The sequence below is a fragment of the Camelus bactrianus genome, chromosome 8 (genome assembly GCF_048773025.1).
Source record: "Camelus bactrianus isolate YW-2024 breed Bactrian camel chromosome 8, ASM4877302v1, whole genome shotgun sequence".
Taxonomy (NCBI): Eukaryota; Metazoa; Chordata; class Mammalia; order Artiodactyla; family Camelidae; genus Camelus; species Camelus bactrianus.
Genome location: NC_133546.1, coordinates 71155304 through 71180977, shown reverse-complemented (window position 1 = coordinate 71180977; position 25674 = coordinate 71155304). Strand labels below are relative to the sequence as shown.

The following is a 25674-nucleotide window of genomic DNA, read 5'->3' as shown; positions in this document are numbered from 1 at the left end:
TCTCATTTCCGCAGACCATTGACATATGTTGCTAGTTGGTGACAAAGCTCCATCTCAGAAATGTCAAACTAAATGAGTAAGGCAAAATCATGGAAAAACACGGTCATCCTGTGAGCTGTCCCAGTTCCCAGGTCCTGAATGTTCTGATTCATCAGCCCAGCTGAACTCAGGGAGACACTCTGGCACTCCTCCAGCTAGCCAGCATCCCCGAGTTCCAGTGCCTCGAAAAAACATTTCTAAGATACAACTTAATGTCAAAATGCCCTTCTCCCAGAGAAAGCTAGTCGTGCTAAAAGTCAGAAATGTGAAATACCTCCAAGTTTCTAAATCTTTAACATGTAAAAAAAATCAACTACAGTAAGAGATCTTATAGCTTATTGTGTTATTTATAACTGTCCTATGACATTTGTAATTTATAACAGCAATGATTGGTGAATTGTGTTGAAGCCCATTGGGGTAATAATTTGGTCACCTAAAATGAGGAGACCCATATTCACTTGGAAATGACTCATTTCCAATAACAAGATTTGCTCTTAATGCTGAGGATGCAATATCTAGTGCCTGAATGAAATTACAAGCATGCAACTTCAGAGTTTAACTTGAAGGATTCGATAATTAAGTAAGAAAAAAATAGGATAAATTAATCCCAATGCTCAGCCAGAAGACTGCCTGGTCTGTCAGTCACATAAGCACTCAGGTTTCCCATTACTGTTTCAAGGGGCATCTGTGTCCCATCCTTCTACTTTTAGCGTATCATTGTCTCCATATTTAAAGGGAATTTTTTTTTAAGATATCATGTAGTAGGTTCTGTTATTTAATTTTATTTTTATGTTCTTTTTTAAATTTTTAAACAATTTTATTGTGGTATAATTTCTGTACAGTAAACTACACATATTTCAGATGTAAAATTTGATGAATTTTGATAGATGTATACACCCATGAAGTCACCACCACAATCAAGATACCTAAGACTTCCATCACTCCCAAGAGGTGCAAATTTCAAACCCCCAATCTATCCCTTCCCACCCCTTTACTCCCAGTATTAGTTTGTTTCTGCCTTTTTATTGAAGTGTTTTTAAATCATATTTAATGTAAATATTGTTCTATATGGCTGTAAATAAATCATCTTGCTATTGGTTTTCTACTTTTTGTATCTGTACTTTCTTTGTCTCCATTTGGATTAAGTAATTTCAGGTTTTGACATTATCTTCTGCTAACGAGGCAGCTGGATTTCACAAGACTTTGTATCAACTTCCCAAACTCTAACTGGAAGTGGGTTTGGATCTTGACCTGACAGCAGATGCCACGGAGAATGGCAGTGGTTGGTGGCATAAGTGATGTGAAAGGATAAAGCAAGCCAGTTCCAGGTTCTTGCTTGGAAATCGGAGTGAGGAAACGCGGAGAGAGTTTTCTGCTCAGCAGTAGGTGCTGAAGCTAAAAGGTCATGATACAGAGTTAGAGACAAGGGACGATGTGCTTGCCATCCACATGTCAGTATTACAAAGGATTTGAAACTTTAAACATGAAGAGATATCTGCATAAAAAATAAGAAGGAGAAACTCTATGAGAATATCCTACGGGAGGAAGACGGCCATTCATAGGGAGCTAGACCACCCTCCCATTCAGAGACTTAGCTCCAACACCCATCTACATATGGGCCATTAGTAAAGTTTTCTTAGAGTAACTTGAATGTGATTATGTTCCTCAAGTTAAAAGATCTGAGTAGACATACACATTATAATGTCACTTCAACGATTTGGTGCTTAGTTATAACACTGAAAAAATAAGAAAAAGGAAAATCCTCTTGCTTCTTATATTTTCTAACTGGTATAGAAAAAATATCAGCAACAAAAATGAGTATAAATATGCTGCTATACCTAGTTACTATATAACCATGGAAATAATTGTTTCAACAGTCATCATAAATATTAAAATATGTAATGTATTTATGATAGAAATATGCTGATTTTTTTCTGACACAAATGTATTGAAATAATTACAGCTGCCTCTTTCATAAGTCTGTATAATTTACTTTTATTCTTTGTTTTTTAAAAATATAACTGGCATGAGTTTAAATGGATGAGTGATTATTTAGCTCGGAATCAAAATAACTTGTTTTCTTTGAATCACTTGGATATGAAAAGCAATTAAATAATTTGCCTCATCTGCTAACCGCCTTGAATAAATTTGATCATTGAAGCTCAATTTTACTTTAAGATTTGTCATCCCATTAATTCATTTGCTTTCCAGATCATTTCAATTATTTCTGTTCAAAAACTCACAAAGTCCTTAAAACAACAGCAACATTAGCAACAACTTTGTGTCCACAGAAGATTTAGGAAAGCGTTCCATCCTTGATTCTTTCATTTGAACTCATTAATTAGAATCTAGCATAATTTTATTCATACATGATGTGAAATCGAGTTGTATGAGAAGCCAGAGATGAGGTGTTTCCTCTTCTTTTTTTTTTTTTTTTTTTGTTAACTTCCATTATGAGCATATTCTCCAGACTCTTTACTGCTGATTCTGATTTTCCCACTCGAAGGTGAAGATGGCTGATCTGTACCCATCTCTTCTCTCCTTTCAGGTTTTAAGGGTGAATACTGTGAAATTACCATGAGTGAGTGCCTCTCCCTTCCTTGTCAGAATTACGGTGACTGTAAAGATGGGCTCAACAATTCCAGGTAGATAAAAACAAAAAACAAAACACAAATCTGGATACATGTTCATGCATCTAGATGGATCTAGATATGTGCATATTTATAATGTCAGTTTTGAGAAATTGAACACCACTTCAGATGACTAACAATTTGCCATGCTATGATTATTTGGCTTTAAATTTTTCTCTCTCCTCAATTTGTTGTTTAAAAGGTGTGTTTGCAGACCTGGCTTTTCTGGACCTCTGTGTGAAAGTGAAACTAATGAGTGTTTCTCTAACCCTTGCAAAAACAATGGAATCTGTGTGGATCTGACAAACATGTTAGAGGGGACATTTTTTCTGAATCAATTATTTTGTATTTAGAGTGTAACAAATAATAAAGTGAGCACACATGTACCTATAATTCAGCTTAAGAAGCAGAACATTATTGATGTTGCTGGTAGTCTTGGGCTTGTCCTCAAGTTCTCCTCCATCTTCCACCCAATTATACGAATATCCTGAATTTGTTTACTGTCCTTGCCTTTTGTGTGCTTAATTAACTATTTGTAAATAGGCCTGAACAAAACACTCTTTAGTTTTCATATTAGTATAATTGGAAAAATATTGCATACAGTCTTCTGAAACAATTCATTTTGTTGACATGACATTCCCTCATTATCTGTTAGATCGTGTATCTGCCGCTCATTTTTAACTATTGTAGAGTACTCTATTTAAATAGATGCCAACACCACTGATCATTCTCCTGGTTGTGGGTATTTGGGTTATTCACCTCTTCTTTCTTACAAATAATAATGCTGTTAAGTTTTTCAAATATTTCTCCAAATACACATGTATCAGTGTCACTGTAGGTTTCATACCCAGAGAATAGTTGGACCATTGGGTAGACACTTTCACATTTACTGGTATCATGTTTTTATTTTTTTCCAGTTCATTTTGAAAATGAAATATTCACAGTCTCAACAGAAGTGAATAAATGTTCCTGTTTGCATTGTCAAAATGTTCCATTTGGGCTTATCTGCTGTGTGTGTAAATTATACTTCCTTGTGGTTTGTCTCTGTATTCCCATGATGATTTATCAGGCTGAGCACTTTTTCATACATTTCAAGATATTTCACTTTTCCTTTCTGGAAATGCCTGTTTAGGGCATCTGCCCATTAATGCCTCCTTCTTATTGATTTGTAAGAATCTTTATGTATTCTAATCACCACTCCTGTTGGTAGTTGCCTGTACTACTGAAAACAGCTTCTACTGCTTGTGGCTTGACAGTTCACCTTCTTTATGAAGAGTCTGAGTACTAAAACTTATTTTTAATGTAATCGAATTCATCGGTTAGTTTGCATATGTTGAGCTTTTTCAATCGTGTTTGAAAATGTTTGCCCTAGGATAGAAAGATGTTTCTTATATTTCCTTTTAAAATATTTAAAATTCTGACCTTTATAATTAAATCTTAATCTCTCTGGAATATTGAGCGTGTTTGTTCTGTTAGCAGAAAACCTGGAAACTCGGTGGTTAAAAATAACAATCTTTTATTATTATTTTCATATCTGTGGTCTTCTGACATTTGGCTAATACAAGTTGGGTTCATCCAGGTTTCTCTGGGATGTAGCTGATGGGGAGGCATGTTTGCAAGTCTGTTATGTCAGCTGAAATGGCTCCACTTCAGATGCCCGTCATCTTCTGTGTACTAGCAAGTTCTTTTTTGTGGAATGGCAGGGGTTCCGGAGGATGAGTGGAAACATGTAAAACCTCTTAAGCTCTAGGTTCAGAAATAGCACCCTTCCTCTAGATCACTGTCCAGAAAGAGAATCATGGTCAAGCTTGAAAGTGTGGTGCAAATAAGCTCTCTCTGCCCATATTAAAGCTCTGGCCAGGAAGAAGAGTGGGAAAGATTTAAGATAAACAAGGCTCTCAGCTAACCAGGAGACAGCCTTAGCCACTGGAAAATAGATCCACAGAAAATACACAGACTGAAGCATGAGAAATTCACTGCCTGGTTATATCAGTGTTTTTAATTTATTCTGTCCTCTTGGTTATTGAAACTGAGGGCTGAAACAGTTAATACTTAAACCTAATGACATCATTTAAAGATTAATTCCTTGAGATAGGATGGCATGTAGATGATAGCTCCAATTCTTTACAAAGCCACTGCAAAGCTGCACACTGGAATTGACATTTTCTGACACTTGATAATATGTTTGTTACCCAACTGAACTACAGTCTTTATAAGTCACAGTCATCAGTACACTTAGGTCACTAAAAATAATATCAATCTACTGAAAATCTGTAACTAAACAGAGAAGTCACCAGAACAATTAGAGTAACAGGGGCAGGTTCATTTAAAAAAATACAGAAAAGAAAATTTTCCAAAGTCCTGGCTGGTGTGATTATCATAGCCATCTCATTATCAAAAATAATATCGTGACCAGTCAGTGAGTGATAGTCATGAGTTTAACAGTCCTCTACTGTTAACACAGTTGAAACAATTGGTTAATATACATTTAACTAAAAAACAAAAATCTGCACATTCTCCTTTAAATCTTTGCCTAGAAATCAGATATTAATCCAGAATTATTTTTATTCTAGTGAACACTTTGCAATAGCACCGTTATTTCAGATTAAATCTGTGCCAAAATGTACTAAAATTATAATAATAATAATGATATACAAAGACTATTTTAAAGATAATCACTCTGTGGAGAAAATATATTGGGTAGAAAGGGTTGGTTTATTTTTTACTTTTTGCTTGAGGTATGCAAAAGGTACAACCCCTCAAATTACAGCATCTTAAAGAAGATAAATTGAAACACACAAAATAAACTATGCATATGATAGCATATTCAGTATCCTCTTAGATTAATATAAATTTGATAGCTTTTCCATGTGCAAAGTACTGTATTTACTTTTTATTATATTTATTTGTATACTTAAATATGTCTGTATCTATTAAAAAACTAAAAATTAGAAAAGAACAGATAATAAAATTTACATCACATCATACAACTAATTAAAAATTTTAAAATACTATCTACAGTATTTATTTAACTTCATATAATGTTAATGTAAACCATGTTGCAAACATAAATTAGATTGTTCATGTTCTGATTAAGAAACTTCAGTGCTTACAAAGAATTGTAGTTCAGGAATGCAGATTTAGTGTCACAAGAAAGCAGTATAAATTTCATTAAAATGTATTATATATTCTCACAAAATTGCTATAACATAGGCTAAGAAGTTCTAATCATAAAGTTTTACCAGGAACATTTTATAGTCTTATTTTAGTATTTGACTGTTTTCATAAAAAAATCTATTGAAAGAAATATAAATCAAATCTTAATACTACAAAAACATTTTTAAATCAAAGCTCTCATTAAAAAATCTGTATTGTTTTGGATCTTATAATATGATTTAATCAGTATAGTGGCTATATTTTAAGATAACTCAGCTTTCTAGAAGCATAAAAACAATTTCTCTACCTATTAATTCCTTTCTCATCTGAAATAAGATGAAAACAAGAAAAAAGAATAATGTAAAATAGGAGTTCATCTTAGGGCTGTAAGCTCCTATGATTATCTTGCATTCTTCCATCTTTTTTCATTATGGCAGTATCACCTCATATAAATTACAGTTACTCTTCCTAATCTCTATTTTAATGTATTGAATTTTCTTCAGCAGTTACCTGTTAAAAAGTATTTTAGTGGTTGAAAAAGTATGTTGAAAATCTAACTAAAAAGTTTTAGATCACCATCAAATTAAAAGAAATTTGAACAAAAACGTTCAAAACCTTGACAACCTATTAACGTTTAATTCCACTGAAACTTTTGAAATAAAAATCTTGTCTTTAAATTAGAAACTTCTATTTCATTAAAAATATATTACATATTTCATGGTCTTAATGTTTTCATTGAGATAGGATATTTTAACATATGCATGTTTCTGTTTTAAAATTTGTTGAAAAAACTTTCACTGAAAGGAAGAAATGTTTTAGCGACTTTTAGTATACAGTGTAATAACTACTATAAAATTAAATGGGTCACTTAAGGGATTAATAAAAACAAGTTTATCTTGTGTTATTTTCCCCTTAACCTAGGTAGATGTGATCTGCATAAAGAAGGTGATGATGGAAGAAAAAATACAGTACTGCTGAAGGAGGGTTCATGGTACTTTAACCAGAGGCCAGTAGGAGGAGACATCTGGTGGGGATCCTTTCAGAAACAACCATGCACTTTCATTTTTTAAATGTTTTGAGGGGCCAGGGTAGGTGCAGAGAGAATGAGTCGGGAGTGTGAAGTGCTGTGCCTGCCTCTCCGATTTGAGAGGTAGAAGGGGGTAGAAGGGGAAGGGAAGAGAGAGAGAGAGAGAGAGAGAGAGAGAGAGAGAGAGTGAGTGGGGGAGGGGAGGGATGGAGGAAGAGAGAGCACATGCATGTTTTAATTTTCCTAGGAAAGATTAAACACAGAGATTCTAGGTAGAAGCTCTATTCCGGAATCAAGATTTAATTTTCTTAGAAATATTCCCTAACATTGTGTAATAAATGAATATAACTTTTAGTAATAAAACTACAGAAGGACTCAAAGTTAAAATTCAGTTGGTAACTAGAATTGAAAAGTAAGCAGAGGAGAATTCTGGGTAAGAAAAAAATACGTACATACATTCTCAAAATGATTATACAGACAAATAAAAATTAAAACTACCTCTGTTTTGTTGTGTTTGTTCATTTGTTTTGTTTTTATAGATTCCACATATAAATAAACTCATGGTATTTGTCTTTCTCTGGGTGACTGACTTCACTTAGTATGATAGCCTCTGGGTTCATCCATGTTGTTGCAAATGGCAGGATTTCCTTCTTTTTTATGTCTGAGTAATATTCCATTGTGTGTGTGTGTGTGTGTGTGTGTGTGTGTGTGTGTGTGTGTGTGTGTGTGTGTGTATTTTTCACATCTTCTTTATCCATTCATCTGTTGATGGATACTTAGGTTGTTCCACATCTTGGCTATTGTAAATAATGCTGCTATGAACATTGGGGTGCATGTATCTTTTCGAATTAGTGTTTTCCTTTTCTTTGGGCAAATACCCAGAAATGGAATTTCTGGATCCTATGGTAGTTTTTTTTTTTTTTTTTAATTTTTTTGAGGAACCTCCATATTCTTTTCCATAGCAGCTGTACCAATTTACATTCCTATTGGTAGTGCACAAGGGTTCCCTTTTCTCCACATCCTTGACAATACTTATTTCTTCTATTTCAATAAAAGCTGTTCTGACAGGTGTGAGGTGATATCTCAAAGATACAGAGATCAAATTGGTTATTTCCAGAGGGGTGAGGGGTGAGAGGATAAATGAAACAGGTAAAGGGGACTAAGAGGTACCAACTTCCAATTATAAAAATAAACAAGTCACAGGGACGTAACGTACAGCCAAGGCAATGTAGCCAACAATATTGTAGTAACTTTGTATGGTGACAAATGGTAATTAGACTTATCATGCTGATTATTTTATATAAAATATGTAATCACTATTTTGTATACCTGAAGCTAATATAATATTGTAAGCCAATTATATGTCAATGAAAAAACTAAACAAATCCCACATCTTCACCATAACAAGACAGAGAACATGAAAATTTTTACATTAACTAATGGAGGAGTAAAAAATGTACATTTAAAATAATGAAAGCAAAGTTTCTTATTGTTAGAGAAAAGGAGTATAGATATAGAAATTGGCTAAGCTAAAAATCAACCCTATTATGTCAAATTAGAAATGAGGTGTTAGTATGAATCCATGAATTAACAGGTTAGTGTTTATAATATATATACACACAAGCATATACCAAGATATAGAAATGGACATATATGTGTGCATATGCATATACAGACACACAGTTAAATAAATACAAGTATATGTGTGTGTGTGTGTGTGTGTATACACACACTTATCTTGATTCCAAATAGCACTCTTCACTTAAAGGAGCCAGGGTTCCTTGGAGAAATGGCTGATTTCACATATAGGACAGGAACTATATAAGGTAAACTTGCACTAGAAAGTAAGAAAGTGCTCAAAGAATGATGGAGGTAAGTCAAAAGGATACAAGAGACAGCTTGAAGAGGTTCTCAGTATTCAAATCTCAGACATATTGAGGATTAAAATAAATAACAATAGTTTTATAATAATAATATTAATGTAATATATAATAATATTGTATATAGTATAATTATAATAGTTTTGACTCATTGAATAAAATAAAAATCATGAATCCATATAGCTACAATCAATAACTGAATAAATGACCAAATGAATAAATGAATGAAAGAAAATGAAAAGCTCTTCCTAACAATCAAATGTCGTCTAGGAAATGTTGAATAAATGATGAGTCAGAAATGCACCATTTGGCAAATTGTGTAGATGATTGATTCAATTTAGACCATCAATCGAGAACATCTCCAGTTTTAAGACGGTTGAAAGTTTCAGATCTAGGGTATTGATTTGATTATGAAGTCACTCAGGAATCTTTCTGTAATCACAGAAAATAAAATTTGGGTGGCAAAAGGTAAGGGATAAGGATATTTCCTCATTTTCAAAACGAGAGAAATAGAGAGGAAATTTTATAAATTTAATGAATAAATTGTTATTTAGATTAGATTGAGAAAGTCAGTAGTCATTATTATAAATCTATCATTGAGAAGAAAGATGTCCCAAAATAATTTCTAATATTCAACATTCCAGATGAGAAAGTAGATTTTCCAACTCCTGGAAATATGATAGAGCTGTCCTAATACGTGCAACAAATGTCTAAATTGAGGTCAAAGTCATTAGCTTATGTATTTTGTAGTAATATAACATTTTCAAACCCATCAGTATGAAAAAAATCATTTACTGGTCCTAATTTTTACTGCCACATCTGAGAACACTCTGCCCAACTCCAACTCTGTCACCCCCTGAAATCATCATGGATTCACTGAGAACAGGGAACAGCAATCAAGGACAGTATCATTAGCAAGCATAACTTGATTTTAGTAAACATTTAAAAGATTCTTTTCATGATCTTGCACTGGATTGAAAGATACTAGTGAGACAGTGGAGATGGAGAAAGTTTTTCCTATTTGAACATAACTGCAAAGAGTCACAGTAATTGGATTAACATCACCCTAAAAAAGTGATTACAGTCATTTCCCTGGCCACATGGTGAGATCCTGAGAAGTACAGTTCTTTCTTACACCCACAGGACATTGCACATGCAATTTTAATGCCTTCTGTCCAAAGATTGCAAAGATTCTACTCTTTCTTAATGAATAACAGGTAAAAGTTTTTCTGTCCCTAACTTCTCTCTGAGACCTTCAAAAGCAAGGTCAGGCTTATTTACCCTTGGATCTGGGTACATGACCAATGTCTAGCACGCAGTCATTTAGTATGTGGTGTGTGAGGAGCTTGTGCTTCTGAGATTCCTGGTTATGTTGGCTGTTTTCATTGAAATTACAATTATGTCAAAATTGAAAGAGTTTCTTCAAAAAATCAGAATAAAAATCTGCCCAAAGCATTGCAAAGAAACTTGGTGAAACTTTTTTTTTTTCCCTAGACATCTGCAAGAGGGGAAATAAACACAATGATGTAAAGTTTGTTTTATTAAGTGTACTTTTCTCTCAACTTAATCTATAGAAATTAGTTCCATGTTTTCATTAGTATTTTTCTGTGAATATAGAAGTTAAATTAGGGAACACTAAATTATCTTATCTCTTTTATCTTTTTCTTAACATTTTCTATTGGTTTTATCATCAATTATTTGGCTGTTGCTTTTACTGATACTATTTCATATATGCAGAACTAAAATGTGTCACAATTACATCTCAAGAGGATTGGTCTTCTACCTCTGGGCAAATAGATACAGACTAACTAGGTGTTTAAACACAGATATGTTGAGCACAATATCCAAGAACAGACTGAGAATAAATTCAGGGTGATTCAGCCTCATGTGCCCATGTATATAGCTGCCAAAGCTTAGACTGTAAAGGACAGAAGTCAAGAATCAAATGACACAGGGTCTGAATCAATAGAAAGAAATTCATGTAGGAACAAAGAAACACTTCCAAAGAAAAGTCAAGGACAAATCTGAACTCAGCAACTCAGAGTCATCGATGTACAAGCTAAAGAGGGGACAACTGGACATTGAAAAGGGGTTCAGATGAAGTTTCTGGAAACCATTCTCCATGACAAGGCTTTTGAGTCACTCCCTCTTGAAGTTCATGATACTTTGAGTCTGACATCTAATCATTGACTAACATCCAATTTCTCCAACATCTGTCAGTATGATTAAGCACTAATGAAATTATTTTTGATAAAAGGATTTTTTTTGAAGTTAACCAGGAGTGATTTAATATCAGGAAAAATAGTCATTCAACCCACATGGAGATTAATCTTTAATTTTCAACACAAAATACAGTTAAAGATTATATTTACACAATAATGAAATGATTCTAGGTACAGTATTAAGCTCAGTAGTATTTATCAAAGTTCTAGTAATTATTTACCCAAACACGTTCATTTAAAAAAAAATTTCCCACATAAAGAACTTTCAAGGAGAAAAATATCTAGAAGATTGTTGGAGAAGGTCATAAAGAAGACTCGACCTTGGTTGACTCAGGAGCTGGACCAGGGTAGTGAGAGGTTCCTAACCCCTCCCCATCCTTGAAATGTGCACTCCACCCACCACCCACATGCTAGGAGCACAGCGAGTATGCAGCCTCAGATAATAATGTGCTATTGAACCTTAGTAAGGCCTCTGTATAAACTTAAGATTCTGATAAGCAGAGATCTATTCATCTTGTGGCGCCCAAGAAAAGCCTCGTATGTAAGTGCCCTTGCTTATTAAACTTGTCACCTACCAGTCTGGGCTGGTCTGTGTGTCTCTTTCTTTGGTTTCTTCGTGCTCTCTGTGTGCAGGGCCAGTTTCAAATTTCTCTTGGGGAACTCCCAAGGCTTCCAACCAACAAAGAAATTATATTTTTGTTTTTTAATATATAAAGCATCTTCAGAAATCATTTTAATTGGCAAAATTGTTTTAAAATATCTATTCAAAAACACAGATTCCTTTCACATACTTTACTAGAAACAACATTCCAGAAGCCCTCAATGAGCGTGCTAGCTTTGATATATTCTTTTTTTTCTTTCACTTTTTCTCACTTCCCATTTTCTTCTATTGAGCAGTGTTAATTTCTGGTGTACAGCATGTTTCAGTCATATGTGTATATACTATATTTCTTTTCATAAGCTTTTTCATTATAGGTTACTTTCCTAAATAAATGAAATGGAAATATTACCATTTATTTATATTAAAAGTCTGATGTTTAATATACACATATGAATTATGTATATAATCAAATCCTATTTTATTTCTCATTTTTTCTCTAGATTTTTATGTAATTGTGGACCTGGGTATCATGGATCTTTTTGTGAACTGGATATAAATAAATTTGAAATCTCACCTTGTCCTAATGGAGAAAATTGTGTCAACAGAACAGGTGGATGCCTCTGCCTCTGTGCTCCTGGTTATACAGGTAAACCTCTAAGTGCCCTGATTGTATCACCACGTTGGCTGTAAAAAATTGGCTCTCTCGTATCAACTCTGCAAAACCTGAAATAGCCCATCACATGCAAGGTGGACAGGAGAGTCAAAGACTCTTTATTTCTTAAAAAAGAAATTAATAAAAACAAAAATTATGCTTTTTAATCTAAAATTCATTAAAGACTGAGAAATATGTGGATTATCTATCAAGGTATTTTATACTTTTATGGTTTTTTGAATTGAAGTTCACCTGAAGTATATTTATATGCTTATAATATAGAAAAAAAAGTATGATGAATGAATATTCTAAGAAACAATACTGTTATATCCATTACACAAATGTCATTTTAAAAAAAATAGTAAGTTTAGCTTTTTTAAACACACTTATGGGCTGGAAATCAATCAGGGAATCCTTGTGAATTTCAAGTTCCACCAGAAAAACATGATTTGGAGTCAGCTGACTTAATGATAATCATTCCACAACATCAATTTTATCCAAAAATAAGTGCAAAAGTCATTAAGGAACTTAAAAAAGGGAAGAATATTGGCCCTCTAAACTTCTGCTATGAAAATGAATTTATGAAATGCAAAAACCATGTTATTTTGGCTAACCAATATTAATTATGTGGGCCCAGCAAGAATGTATTCAAATCTCAAATCACAATGTATTAATGTCCAAATTCTACACCACTTGGATCTTTTGGGTTCCTTTCTTGAAGGAAGCAAGTTAAGTGAATCTAATATTAGATTACAAGCTCTCAGGAGTAATAAAACACATAGAAATGATATTGAAAAACAAACCTGATAAAGAACTTGAAGCATTTCCAGTGAGTAAGTGATCCAAAGGCAAGAGAAAGTTAAGTTACCAGGACAAAATCCTGCAGGTGTCTTTCCTGAGGAATAATGATAACTTCAGAGGTTACCTTGGTAACAACTGTTACAGGCACAAAAATCTCAGCATAAATTAAAAAATAAATTAAAACTATGATGTTATTACATAAATAAGAAGCATTACATTTTGGCTGTAAAACCATGTCTTTTCTAAATTTCTGATGGCCCATCATCTTCCAAATTATTGACATTTGTACTTGGGACCACACACATCCAACCAGAAGTACCATTCCCCGTGTTGTTGTTTTGCTGCTATCACTGCTGCCAATGGTGTTAAAATAAGAAATGACACACTGAGCTTAATATGACTGAGAAACACTTTTTGTAAAATTACTTGAGATAACACAGTGTCCTGACATTTTAAATTTATCCTGAAGTTTGAAGGATTAACATGTTCTTTATTTTGCTTTTCACAACCCCTCTATTTTCACTGCAAGCTATGGTTCTTAGCATCGTTTCAAAATTTAAGATTGAGTTACCAAATAGACGCTGCGGTAGAGAAGTTGAGTACAAAGCTGGCTGTATTATGTAGTCTGCAATCAAAACATTAATTTGGGAGTCTTCAGACATGAACTCTGGTGCTGAACAGGATCACAAAGGAGGGAGTGTAGATAGCACAGAGAAAAAGGACCAAGGACTCAGCCCAGAGGCACTACTGTGTTTAAGGGTCCAGAGTAGAAATAAGAACTAGCAAAGGAAATTTAAAAATGCAGTCAGTGATACAGGAGTAAAAGCAAGAGCAGATAAAGTTGTTTTGTTTTTTTTTTCAGGTTTAAAATCTAACATGTATCATCTTAACTTTTTTTATTGAAGTTCAGTCAGTTTATAATGTGTCAATTTCTGGGGTACAACCTAATGTTTCAGTCATACACGTACATGCATATATTCTATCTCATATTCTTTTTCATTGTAGGTTACTACAAGATATTGAATATAGACATGTAAATTATTTCGAGTAGAGGGAGTGATCAACTGTGTCACATGTTATTATGACATCCAGTAAAATAAGGACTAAGTATTAACCATTGGCATTAGCAACACAAACGTCACTGGTGACACTGGCAAGGAGGCAGTTTTGCTGGAGAGGAGGGTGCAAACATGTGTTTGAAGTAGATTTAAGAGAGAATGTGAGAAAATGGCTGAGATGAATATATACAGCTTTTTAAAGGAAAATTTTTATTTTTATTTATTTATTTTTAAAGAAGGTACTGGAGATTGAACCCAGGGCCTTGCTTGTGCATGCTAAGCATGTGCTCTACCACTTGAGCTACATCTTCCCCTCTAAAGGAAGATTTCTATTTTTTAAGAAAATAAGAAATGGGGCAGTAGTTTGAGAAAGGAGTGAGATTGAAAATAAACAGTTTTTTTTTTATTTTTTGTTTGGTTTGGTTTTTATTTTACATGCTTGTTAAATGACTCTGACCTCTGTATGGAGAATGGGTTAAGAGTTTCCGTAATAGAAGCAGAAAGACTAATCAGGAAGTTTTGGAAGTGGTTGAGGTGTTAGCTTATGGTGAGTTAGATTGGCGCTGCCCAGCAGAGCTGGTGAAGAATGCCGCACCTTATACGTGCTAGATAAATATTCATGAATGTTGAGCATTTAATACAACATAATAGTAAAGTGTACCACTGAACTAAATGCCAGTTTTTATTAATCATTGATTAATCAAAATATATCCACTGTTCATCTTTGATGAAAAAAACTCCAACTTCTTCTCATGGATTCCCTGAGTTCTGAAACACTTTTTATTTATTTTCTATTATTTTGGGGTTTTCAAGCTGTTTTGGAAGGATGCTCACATAAACACATTCACGGAGCACATACTGTGTAACTGATTCCTGGGAAGGCCACTTAAGAAACAATGATTTTCTTTGGGCTTCCTTGCAATCTCTAAATTGGAATTTGTGTGGCCTGTTTCCCAAGGAAATTTTGAATTTTGAACTCAGCAAATTATGCTTGTTTTTTGGTTAACTCCACTGTAGGCTTCTCATGTTGGAAGAAATGAGCTTTCCTCTTAATTTCAAGAAGATTTATTGGCAGGGTACAAACACCTGGCTCACAGGCCATTGTGAAGGCGGCTTCACACCTGGATGGATGGTTTAGTCTGAGGCTCAGGGGACCTCCATGCAGTGACTTGTGTGGCCAGCGTGTCCTGTACATGTTGTCAATTCTGAGTTGATTTAGCCCTCATTTCAGGCCATCCGAGATGGGCAACTCACTAAACTGCTTCCCGGGAGGATTGGAGTATTAAATTCTCAAATTTGTGCTAGAAAGCTATGGCCATAAAAATCATTCATTCATATTTACTCTCTCCCTTATACAGATATATTTGAAAGAGCTCATAACTTAGCATGATCTATACTAGATATATTAGTTGCCATAGGGAAAAATTATGTAGAAAAGCGATTATGAGGGACTCGGATAATATTAGAAGTTGGGCAGATAACTTTAAACAGTGCAGTCAGGAAAGGCCTTGGAAAACCAAACCTGATTTGGTTTAAGATTGAAATGCCAGTAATGTAGTGGTAGATACATACATATGTGTATAGATAAGGAGATAAGATGAAATATATCAAGAGCCAAAACTGTACCTAAAAACCTACAAAGAGAAGACTATTTCCCTAAAAACAGATATATTTCATATAATTGGACCTTTAAGAGATGCACTACAGTCATGCTGGCAGTGGGGTCCCCAGAGGGCTCCAGGCTTAGCCAAGCAGAGGTTAAACCAATGCAAAGGCTGTGACATTCCCAGGGGATGTAGAATCTGCAGGGTGTATATGTAAACCTACAGGGCGAAAAGTCATCCTTCTACCACAATTTTTTAAATATTTTGTTTCTTTTTATATTTTTTTACTTTATTATTTTTGGGGTTTTTGGGGGGTAATTGAGTTTATTTATTTATATTTATTTATTTTAATGGAGGACCTCATGCACGCTAAGCACATGCTCTACCCCTGAGCTATACCCTGCCCCCATCACAAATTTAGCAGGAGAAACACCTAAGAATTCTAGCTGTAGTTGGTGGTCTGGTATTCTGCTGGAATCGAGAAAAAAATAGACAATGTACAAAGACTGGTCTAATTGCAAAGATTTTGAAGATTCCCAGATTCCTTGAAAGACTTTCATTTCCGCAACTGTGTGTAATGAGGGCCCCGTGGTTTGCAATAAGTACACTTTAGCCACTTCTTAATTGTGAGTCTGAAACAACATTTACATGTAAAATGTACCATGCTGGCAATAACAACGGGAAAGCTCTGACTTCCCAAATACAGCTGCGTGAAGAGTGGGGGGATAGTATCTAAGGTAAATATAGAAAACAAAGGAAACCTGCTTCAAGAAGCAACTACGTCCCATTCCTAAATATTCTGCCTGGAATTTACCCCCATATTTCAAAACAACCTGCTCATATTGCTGTTTGTCGATTTTTTTCTAGTTTGCACATTACCCTAAGTAAATTTTTTTTCTATGGGAAAATAAGGAGTTAGCTATCACCATCCCCCTTCATCAACATAAGTACTTTTTTCCTCATTACCTCTTCCCAAAAGGTTGTATCAAAAATGTATTAGTCAAAAAGTCACTGTTAATATTACTATAACTCTATCAATTTCCCTCTTTTATTTTATTTTTGCTCATTTTGGAAAAGATATGCTTATATCCTTTTCCCCAATGATTTTATTATATTCTTACAGAATGCTTAGCTCTAATTTGTAATTGCCAAAAGCTCTTTTTTCTTATCTAATATTTTTAATGTATTTGGTAACTTTCAAGCTTTTTTTTTTAACTATTTAATTATTTTATTTTGGTGGAGGTGGGGCAGGTAATTAGGTTTATTTATTTATAGAGGAGATACTGGGAATTGAACCCAAGACCCCCTGCATGCTAAGCATGCACACTACCACTTTGAGCTATACCTCAGTGATTTTCACTGATTAAAAAGTCTTCTCTTTTCTCTGTAGTAATACTTACAGATTGTTTTTTGTATTGCTTTATTTCTGTCATTGTCTTCATATTTTCCCAAATTCCTTTTTTTTCCCTCTGTGTGTATGTGGTTTTTTCCCTTCATGTATCTCTTAGAAATGTTTTTTTGTTTTATATCAGATAATCCTTGAATATCAGTTGATATTCTAAGAGAGAACTGCTAAAATGCTAACTGAAAACTCTGAGTGAGTGGGAGCGCTGGCCGGGTGAGTTTGGTGCCTGCGTGAGGTCTGAAATGCCATTATTGGTGGGCCTTTTCCCTTTCATTGGTTTCCTGGAAAGAGGGGTAAAGAAAACGGCGGTGGAGATAGGAATGCCTTAGGAAAAGATGTTTGACAAGGTTTTGGTAAATCAGAACCTCAGAACCAGTTAAGTAAGTTCCTTTTTTTTTTTTTTTTTTAACATTTTTTTATTGAGTTATAGTCATTTTACAATGTTGTGTCAAATTCCAGTGTAGAGCACAGTTTTTCAGTTGTACATGAACATACGTATATTCATTGTCACATTTTTTTCGCTGTGAGCTACCACAAGATCTTGTGTGTATTTCCCTGTGCTATACAGTATACAGTTAAGTAAGTTCTGATCTTTAGAAACAGCCAACAGATTTTTAGGAGAAACATATGCAATTCAACTTTTTTTCCTAGTGTGCTTTAAATTATTACTTCAAACATTCAGTGAAAGTTTATAATACAAAGTAGTTGTGTTAGTGAACTTTGGGGGAAATAACCAGATCAATGCCGTCTCTAGCACAGGGCAGAGTAGTGCAAACAGAGGACGGACAGACGTCTCAGTAGAAAAGATGAGGCGGAATGGAGGAGGGGCTGGCATGGGATTAGCCGAAGAGGTGAGTGGTAAGAAACACACAAGTCTCGTGAGAATTCTTGCTCATGAATACCACTCGAAACCCCATGCTTGCGTCTTCCTCCCACCAAATCCTTATCTCCCATTTATTTCCCCAGTCTAATTCCATGGCTCTCAATTATACCACTCCCTTACTTACTTTCATTATCAGCTTCTCTCCCGTTCCATAATACTCACTTTAGAATACCTCAATCCTGAAGTTAATTGCAACTTGCCATATACTTTTCATTCACATGAGATGCATAGAACAGGAGAAAAAAAATGCATGTGTACACAGACACAGACACACACACACGCTCTCTCTCTCTCTCTCATACACTGGATGCTCTTAGCTTGACTTCCTAACCACAGACCTCAAGGAAGCCCTTGGTGCTGACAAATGCTACTTTTCCCTACTCAGTTTCCCAGGATTCTAGCCTATTATTTCTAGCTCTCTCTTCCCTTTTTAAATACCCACCCATCCTCCCTCTACTTAAGTTTTGATTTAAATCTTTGTCTCTTATATTCCTGAGAAAGTAAAGCAATAGGAAGCAAACATCTTTATCATCCCCCTGACAACTACCATCCTACAAAGACCTACCCTCATACTGTGTTTTTCTCTGTCTTCCATATTCATGTCTATGGTTGACCCTTCTACTGGTAAGTTGATTCTGAACTTTATCATCTATCATTAAAGGATATTCATCCTATAATTATTTTCTGCAACGTAAATTCTTTCCTCCATACTATGCCTCTCCCACCAACATATAAATATTAATACTAACTCTTCCTCATTTTATTTCTGAATCTTTCCTTTTTTATACTTGTTAAACTCCATTTTTCTTTTTTGAACAAAATTTTCAAATCTATTGTCTATATTGAATATCCAGTTCCTAACTTTCCATTTCTTTCAAACCTCTTCCCAGTCTTGTTTTTAATCCCAAAACTGAAATAGAATTCTGCTTATTGGAGATCACCCATTAGTACCATGTTGGCAAATTCAAAAGCAAATTCTCTTTCCTTATCTTAGTCATACTTTCAGGAGCATTTTACACATTCCTTCTACTTAAACACTTTCCAGACTTGGACTCCACGATTCCCACAATCACTAATCTCTTCATTGTTTTCTGCCTCCTTTAGGGGGTCCTGTAACTCTTTGGAACTTCATTCTTCCTTTGCCTTCTCTAGATATATTCATCCTTTAAGTGTTTGTTTAAGTGTTCCATCCAGGTGTTTGTTTAAATATTATGCATATACTGACACTGAAAAAATTTGTTTTCATGGGCCCTGGACTCTCTCCTGAACTCTCAACTCATTTACTAAAATAACTAGTCAGCATGTCCACTTGGATTTCCATAAGGTATCAAACTGATTTCTAGTACTGATGAGCTATCCCAACCCTGTTCCCCACCAGTGTTTCTACCTCAGTGGATGGCATCATGGTTCACTGAGCTTCTCAGGCCAAAATGATGGACTTATTCTTGACTCTTTGTTTATACATCTCCGTGAAGTCTATCATCAAATCCTGTGGACTGAATCTTCAAAATAATTAAAATTTAACCCCTTCTCACAACCTGCACTGCAGTCACCCTAGTCCAAGCTACCGTCATCTCCTGCCTGAAGTATAACACCTTAACTTATTTCTGTCTTCCATTCTTTTTATTTTAACATTTTTATTGAGTTATAGTCATTTTACAATGTTGTGTCAATTTCCAGTGTAGAGCACAACTTTTCAGTTATACATGAACATACATATATTCATTTTTGCATTTTTTTTTGCTGTGAGCTACCACAAGATCTTGTGTGTATTTCCCTGTGCTATACAGTATAATCTTGTTTATCTATTCTACATATGCCTGTTAGTATCTATAAATTTCAAACTCCCAGTGTGTCCCTTCCCACCCTCCTCCCCCTTGGCAACCACAAGTTTGTATTCTATGTCTATGAGTCTGTTTCTGTTTTGTATTTATGTTCTTTTTTTTTTTTTTTAGATTCCACATATGAGCAATCTCATATGGTATTTTTCTTTCTCTTTCTGGCTTACTTCACTTAGAATGACATTCTCCAGGGACATCCATGTTGCTGCAAATGGCATTATGTTGTCATTTTTATGGCTGAATAGTATTCCATTGTATAAATATACTACCTCTTCTTTATCCAGTCTGTTGATGCACATTTAGGCTGTTTCCATGTCTTGGCTATTGTAAATAGTGCTGCTATGAACACTGGGGTGCAGGTGTCCTTTTGAAGTAGGGTTCCTTCTGGCTATATGCCCAGGAGTGGGATTCCTGGGTCACATGGTAAGTCTATTCCTAGTGTTTTGAGGAATTTCCATACTGTTTTCCACAGTGGCTGCACCTGTCTTCTATTCTTGTCACAGTAAAATGTATCCCTTATCAAGTACCAGACTGATCATTTTTAAATATGAAACAAATCACTTTATCCCCAGCTCAAAATCTTCCATGGCTACAAATAGCGTAACATTCACTCCTTCCTTTGTCTTGCTTGGTCCAACAGAATCTGGTCACTGGCCACCTCTCTGGCCCAGTTTCTACTGCCTTCTCCCCTGTCATGACCCCTCCTCCCCCAGATGACCTCCTGCTTTTCCATCTGGGGATAAACAACTCTCTTATATATGGCCAGTTTCCTCACTTATTTAATCAGGTCTCAAGTGTGAATTTCTCTTAGATGCTTACCCATTTTATATAAAGTAATACTATGTCACTCTGTCCACTTACTGTTTTATTCCTTCATAGCAATTATTGCTATCTTATCACTTAGGTAATTATTTTATTTCTTCCTCCTAGAATTGAGTCTCTTCCAGGCAGGATTTTTTCTACCTTCTCCTCCACAGTGTGTCTCAGTGTCCAGAAAAGTGCCTAGGACGTTAGAAGCATTCAAACATCTTTCAAAATGAGAGAACATTTCACTCTTCAAGTAATTTGATTTCATTTTTAATTGAAGTTTAATTGATTTACAATGTTGTGTTAGTTTCTGGTCTATAGCATAGAGATTCAGTTATATAACTTTATATATTTTTTTCCTTTTCATTATAGGTTGCTACAAGACATTGAATGTAGTTCCCTGTGCTACACAGTACAAACTTACTGTTTCTCTATTTTATATATTGTAGTTTGTATCTGCTAATCCCAGACTCCTAAATTATCCCCCCTTCCCCTTTAACTGTAGTCAATTTTAACTTTTTAGCCTGTTAATGCCCATAACTGTTTGGTGATTATAGATTTCTACTTAGTTTTCTCTTTCCATTTTCTCCCCATAAAATGATTAAAATAAACATTTTTAACATCAGTAATCAATAGGAAATAAAGTTTCACTTTTACAATGTTGATTTATTGATACTGTGGAAAAACATTCAGAGAGGAAAAAGAAACTCTGCAGATCTGGCTTGCTCTGAATTTAAAGCATATATATGCAAATACATAATGCTAATTCTAAATTCAGGGGCAATATAATTTGATTTAACATTACATAGTGAAATAGTTCTATGCAATAAATCTAAAAGTGATCTAAAATGAAAAATTTAGCCCTTTTATATTACTCATTAACCCATAATAAATCTTTCAAAAAGGAAACCAATAGCGAATTAAGTCCAGTGACCTTATCATTAGTGATTCTTTATATAATATATAACAATCTTGAAGCAGTTAATATTTTATATCCTACAAAATAAGATGCTAAAAATGATGGTTGAGATTATGTACTGCCTATTAAAAGCATATTAATTATAAGATATTTATAAGATATTATCCACTTATATTTATTTTCTAGGGCAGCAATATTTATATGTCATAGATGTGTCCATGTGACATTTTACAGAGTAATTGGGCTTAGAGAAATTTTACAGATAAATTATTAAAATACATTTTTATCCTAACATTAGGAAATATGTTTTATTATGCAGGCAACTATTAATCGAAATGATGCTCAAGACCAGTGAGGACCAAAAATAATAATTATAGGACAATTCAAGTGGGTAGGCACTGAGGTGGTTTTGTTTCCTGATCATTCAGTCTCCCTTCTCCCCAGGTTCTAACCAGGGGTGAATCCTCAGAAGACAAAAATGCATCACATTGTCAGGTTCATTCATGAAAGCTCAGTAACTTCCAAAGTCCAGGGCTTCCTGGTAAAGCCAATTTGAAGAAACTTGTAACTTATGTTTTGAGTTGGGAACATCATAATATGATCATCTCCGCTGTAAACAGAGATTTGGGGATGAGCTGAGGAAAGAGTTGGGTCTGAAAAGCAGACTTCAAGTGGGAGCTGCACAGCGGGCTTCTTGTAGGAACTGGGGTCAACTGAACTGGGAGGACCGGAGCGCACGTGGTGAGAGGTAGGCCCTGGAGCTGTGCTCCTGGAAAGCAGGCCTTTCCCCTGGTAGCTCAGCTCACACCGTCTGAGCCGGCCTCTGATTTCAGCAGCTTTTGGGATGAGTGGGTCTGGGTGAGCTCAGCTCAGCTCATAGTAACGGTTCCCCAAGTCAAGTGAAGCTGAGTCTGCTTTCTCCAGGGTCCTTCCCTCCACCCCGGAGCCAGCCGAGCCCGCGTGTGCGTGGGCAAAGCACAGGGAGTCCGTGCCCTGAGGGCAGCCTTCAAAGACTGGGAGATGGAAGGTGGTGTATCAATATTCCAGCCACCTTCTTTTCAGGTAAATGATCCTGGTTACATATTATTCACTTTCAAAGTTTTCGAGGCAATCATGCCCCCATCTCCTACAATAGTCTCCCTAAACAGGGCTGCTTCTGCGGACTTGTAATCGTTCTCTGGTCTAACTCTCCCCACTGTCTCATTCTTCCTTTCTGAGATCACCGGCTGAATTAATTGAGTTTTCATCTCAGGTTCTGATTTCAGCAGAAGCCAGACTATGACAGTGGGTGATGATGTAGGAGCAGGAGTCGAGTGAAGTGGCCCAGCGCCCCAGTGTGAAGATTATTTCTTACTTTGGGAAGCACAAAAATCCTTGCCATCAGTATGTGAGACATTGCAGTTTAAAGAACAGATTATCCCCAACTGGCTAGAAAGAGAAGGAAAGAGAATCGAATGTACTTTCAATTCTACCCCTTTTGGTAAATGAAACTGGAGAATGAGGCTATAACTCCACAGCCACGTAAAAAGAAGCCTGTTGCCTCTAACAGAGTTACACCTTCACTCCAGGGACTGAAGAATTCTCCTAGTCTATACATGACGATCAGTGACATCTCCAGGAAGTCAGTGGTTTTCATCTCTAATACGATATCTTCCTAACTTTAACAGAAATGTTCCCTGATTCTGTAGAACAGAAACAGAGTTAAAGAAATGTTAAAGCCCTTTTGAAATCAAAGGATTGAAGCACTCTTAGGTTAACTCTGGCTTTTCATCAGACAAATAAATAGAAATATAATCCATTAGAAAGCAAAGATCTTCCGAGACATTGGTGATTTGAAACCTGGACCTCAATAACTCTTACGCACAGTGAAGAAAAATGTCTCTGTGTTTTGGAAGGATTTTTGCCTCTGGTCCTTTATTGGGTAATTAATCTCACTGCTCTATTTCAGTTCCTTATTCTTTCACTGTGGGGACATTCTTTTACCTTGCTTTCTTGTCTTGAGTTATCTGTTCCTCTAAGTCTTCTTTATGAGTTACCAGCATTATCTCACTAAAGCCCATCTAGTCATGTGGAACATCTTTATCAAGACACACTTTAGCAGGTGAGGCTCTGCCCTCTTCAAATTCCAGCCGTTCCTCCAGGGCCGTGTGCTGAGCTACTGCAAGGTGCCGTCTTGTCTAGGTGCTGGGAAAAGGGCAGAGGACAGGCTAGACTCCCTGACTGCATGCTGCGTACATTCTAGTGAGACCCTGGGAGAACCCGGCCTTTCCTGTTTACTGCCAGTCTTCACCTTGACCATACTTGAACTCTGAAGGTCAGCTGAGACTTAACAGCAAGTGAGCACAAAGTCAGGTTGACATATTGATTATTTTCTCATCTCTGAACACAGGAGAACCGAGTACTGCTCCTGGAGGGCAGGGAGTCTCCCTACCCACCTCCACCACTTCTTCCCTGGGTTGTGGTCCGGGACTTTGTGCTGACCCCTAGGCTGGACAAGACATTACCAGTCAGCAAGCTTGCCTTCAGTCTTAGGAAGATGTGGGGTTTAACTTCTCACACCATTACTTTCCACCATTTTTTTACTGAAGTATACTCAGTTATAATGTGTCAATTTCTGGTGCTCACCATAATGTTTCAGTCGTATGTATACATACATATATTAATTTTCATATTCTTTTTCATTATAGGTTGCTACAAGATACTGAGTGTAGTTCCCTGTGCTATGCAGAAGAATTTAGTTTTTTTAATCTATTTTTATATATAGTAGTTAATATTATCAAATCTCGAACTCCCAATTTTTTACTTCCCACCCCTTCCCCCCTGGGTAACCATAAAGTTATTTACTATGTCTGTAAGTCTTTTTCTGTTTTGTAGACGAGTTCATTAGTGTCTTCTTTTCTTTTTAATTCTACATATGAGTGATATATGGTAATTTTCTTTCCATTTTTGGCTTACTTCACTTAGAATAACAATCTCCAGGTCAATCTATGTTGCTGCAAATGGCATTGTTTTATTCGTTTTTGTGCCTGAGTAGTAGCCACTGCATAACTTTCCACTGGTTAATTACGAACATTGCTAAACGTGACCTACATGCTGAATCTCATTCTGCTTGATTAGGTACTATGATTTATAAAGAGGAGAGAACATTTTAAAATTAGGACAAGACATGGTAGTCTTAATTTTTGCTTCCTATGAAAATGTAGTAGTCCTGGAAACACTGGGCATATGTTTTCATTTTGGAAGCAATAAGCTGTCTGGGAGGAGTGGCTGCTTCTTTGCGATGGGCACATCGTCTGCATTTTTACCTACATTATCAACTGCTTCTTTTTATGCTATTTTCCTGACCATAACAAGCATTTGAGCTTGCCACCACTAAAATGTCAGAAGAATGTGAAAACAAAATTCAGCGTCCTCAGTACCTCCACTGCCTTCATTTGCTGTCCCTGTTCTAATTCTTTACCTACTCCTAGGTAAAAATTTTTGCATTCACCTTTCCACCCATTGCTCATTTTTTTGGCAAATCACTCACCTTTCATATTCTTTGTTTGTCATCACTTGACTTGCTTGTCCTTTAGAGGCATAATGGACAAACCCTTTCTTCCTTGAAACAGTTGGGATTTACACTTCCTAAGGGAAATTTTTATTTAGGAAAATGCTTATTCTCATAAAAACTTGCCTCTTCCAAAGAGAAATCAAAACAAAGATATATCTGTAATATTTGTCTAGAGCTCTTGAGATGCTGATGAGCTTCTTTTAATTTTTATTTTTTGTATATATATTGTTTATTGAAGCATAGTCAGTTTACTATGTTGTGTCAATTTCTGGTGTACAGCATAATGCTTCAGTCATAAATGAACATACATATATGCATTTTCATTTTCTTTTACACCATAAATTACTACAATATATTGAATATAGTTCCCTGTGCTATACAGTATAAACTTATTATTTATCTATTATATATATATATTTATATATATTTAAGTATCATAAATCTCAACTCTCAATTTTTCCCTTCCCAACCCCTTGCCCCACTAGTAACCATAAGTTTGTCTTCTAAGTCTGTGAGTTTCTTTCTGTTTTGTAAATAAGTTTGCTTGTCTTTTTTTTTTTCCAGATTCTACAGATATGTGATATCATATGGTATTT

At 35.3% G+C, this 25674-nt stretch overlaps 1 protein-coding gene across 1 annotated transcript in view; it reads left to right on the top strand.

The window, feature by feature from the left end:
• Positions 1–25674, top strand: part of EYS (eyes shut homolog) — a 1185464-nt gene that overhangs the window by 413478 nt on the left and 746312 nt on the right. The window contains 3 exon segments of the mRNA XM_010967844.3: positions 2588–2684; positions 2872–2979; positions 12056–12201. Coding sequence (XP_010966146.2) covers positions 2588–2684; positions 2872–2979; positions 12056–12201 — 351 coding nt within the window.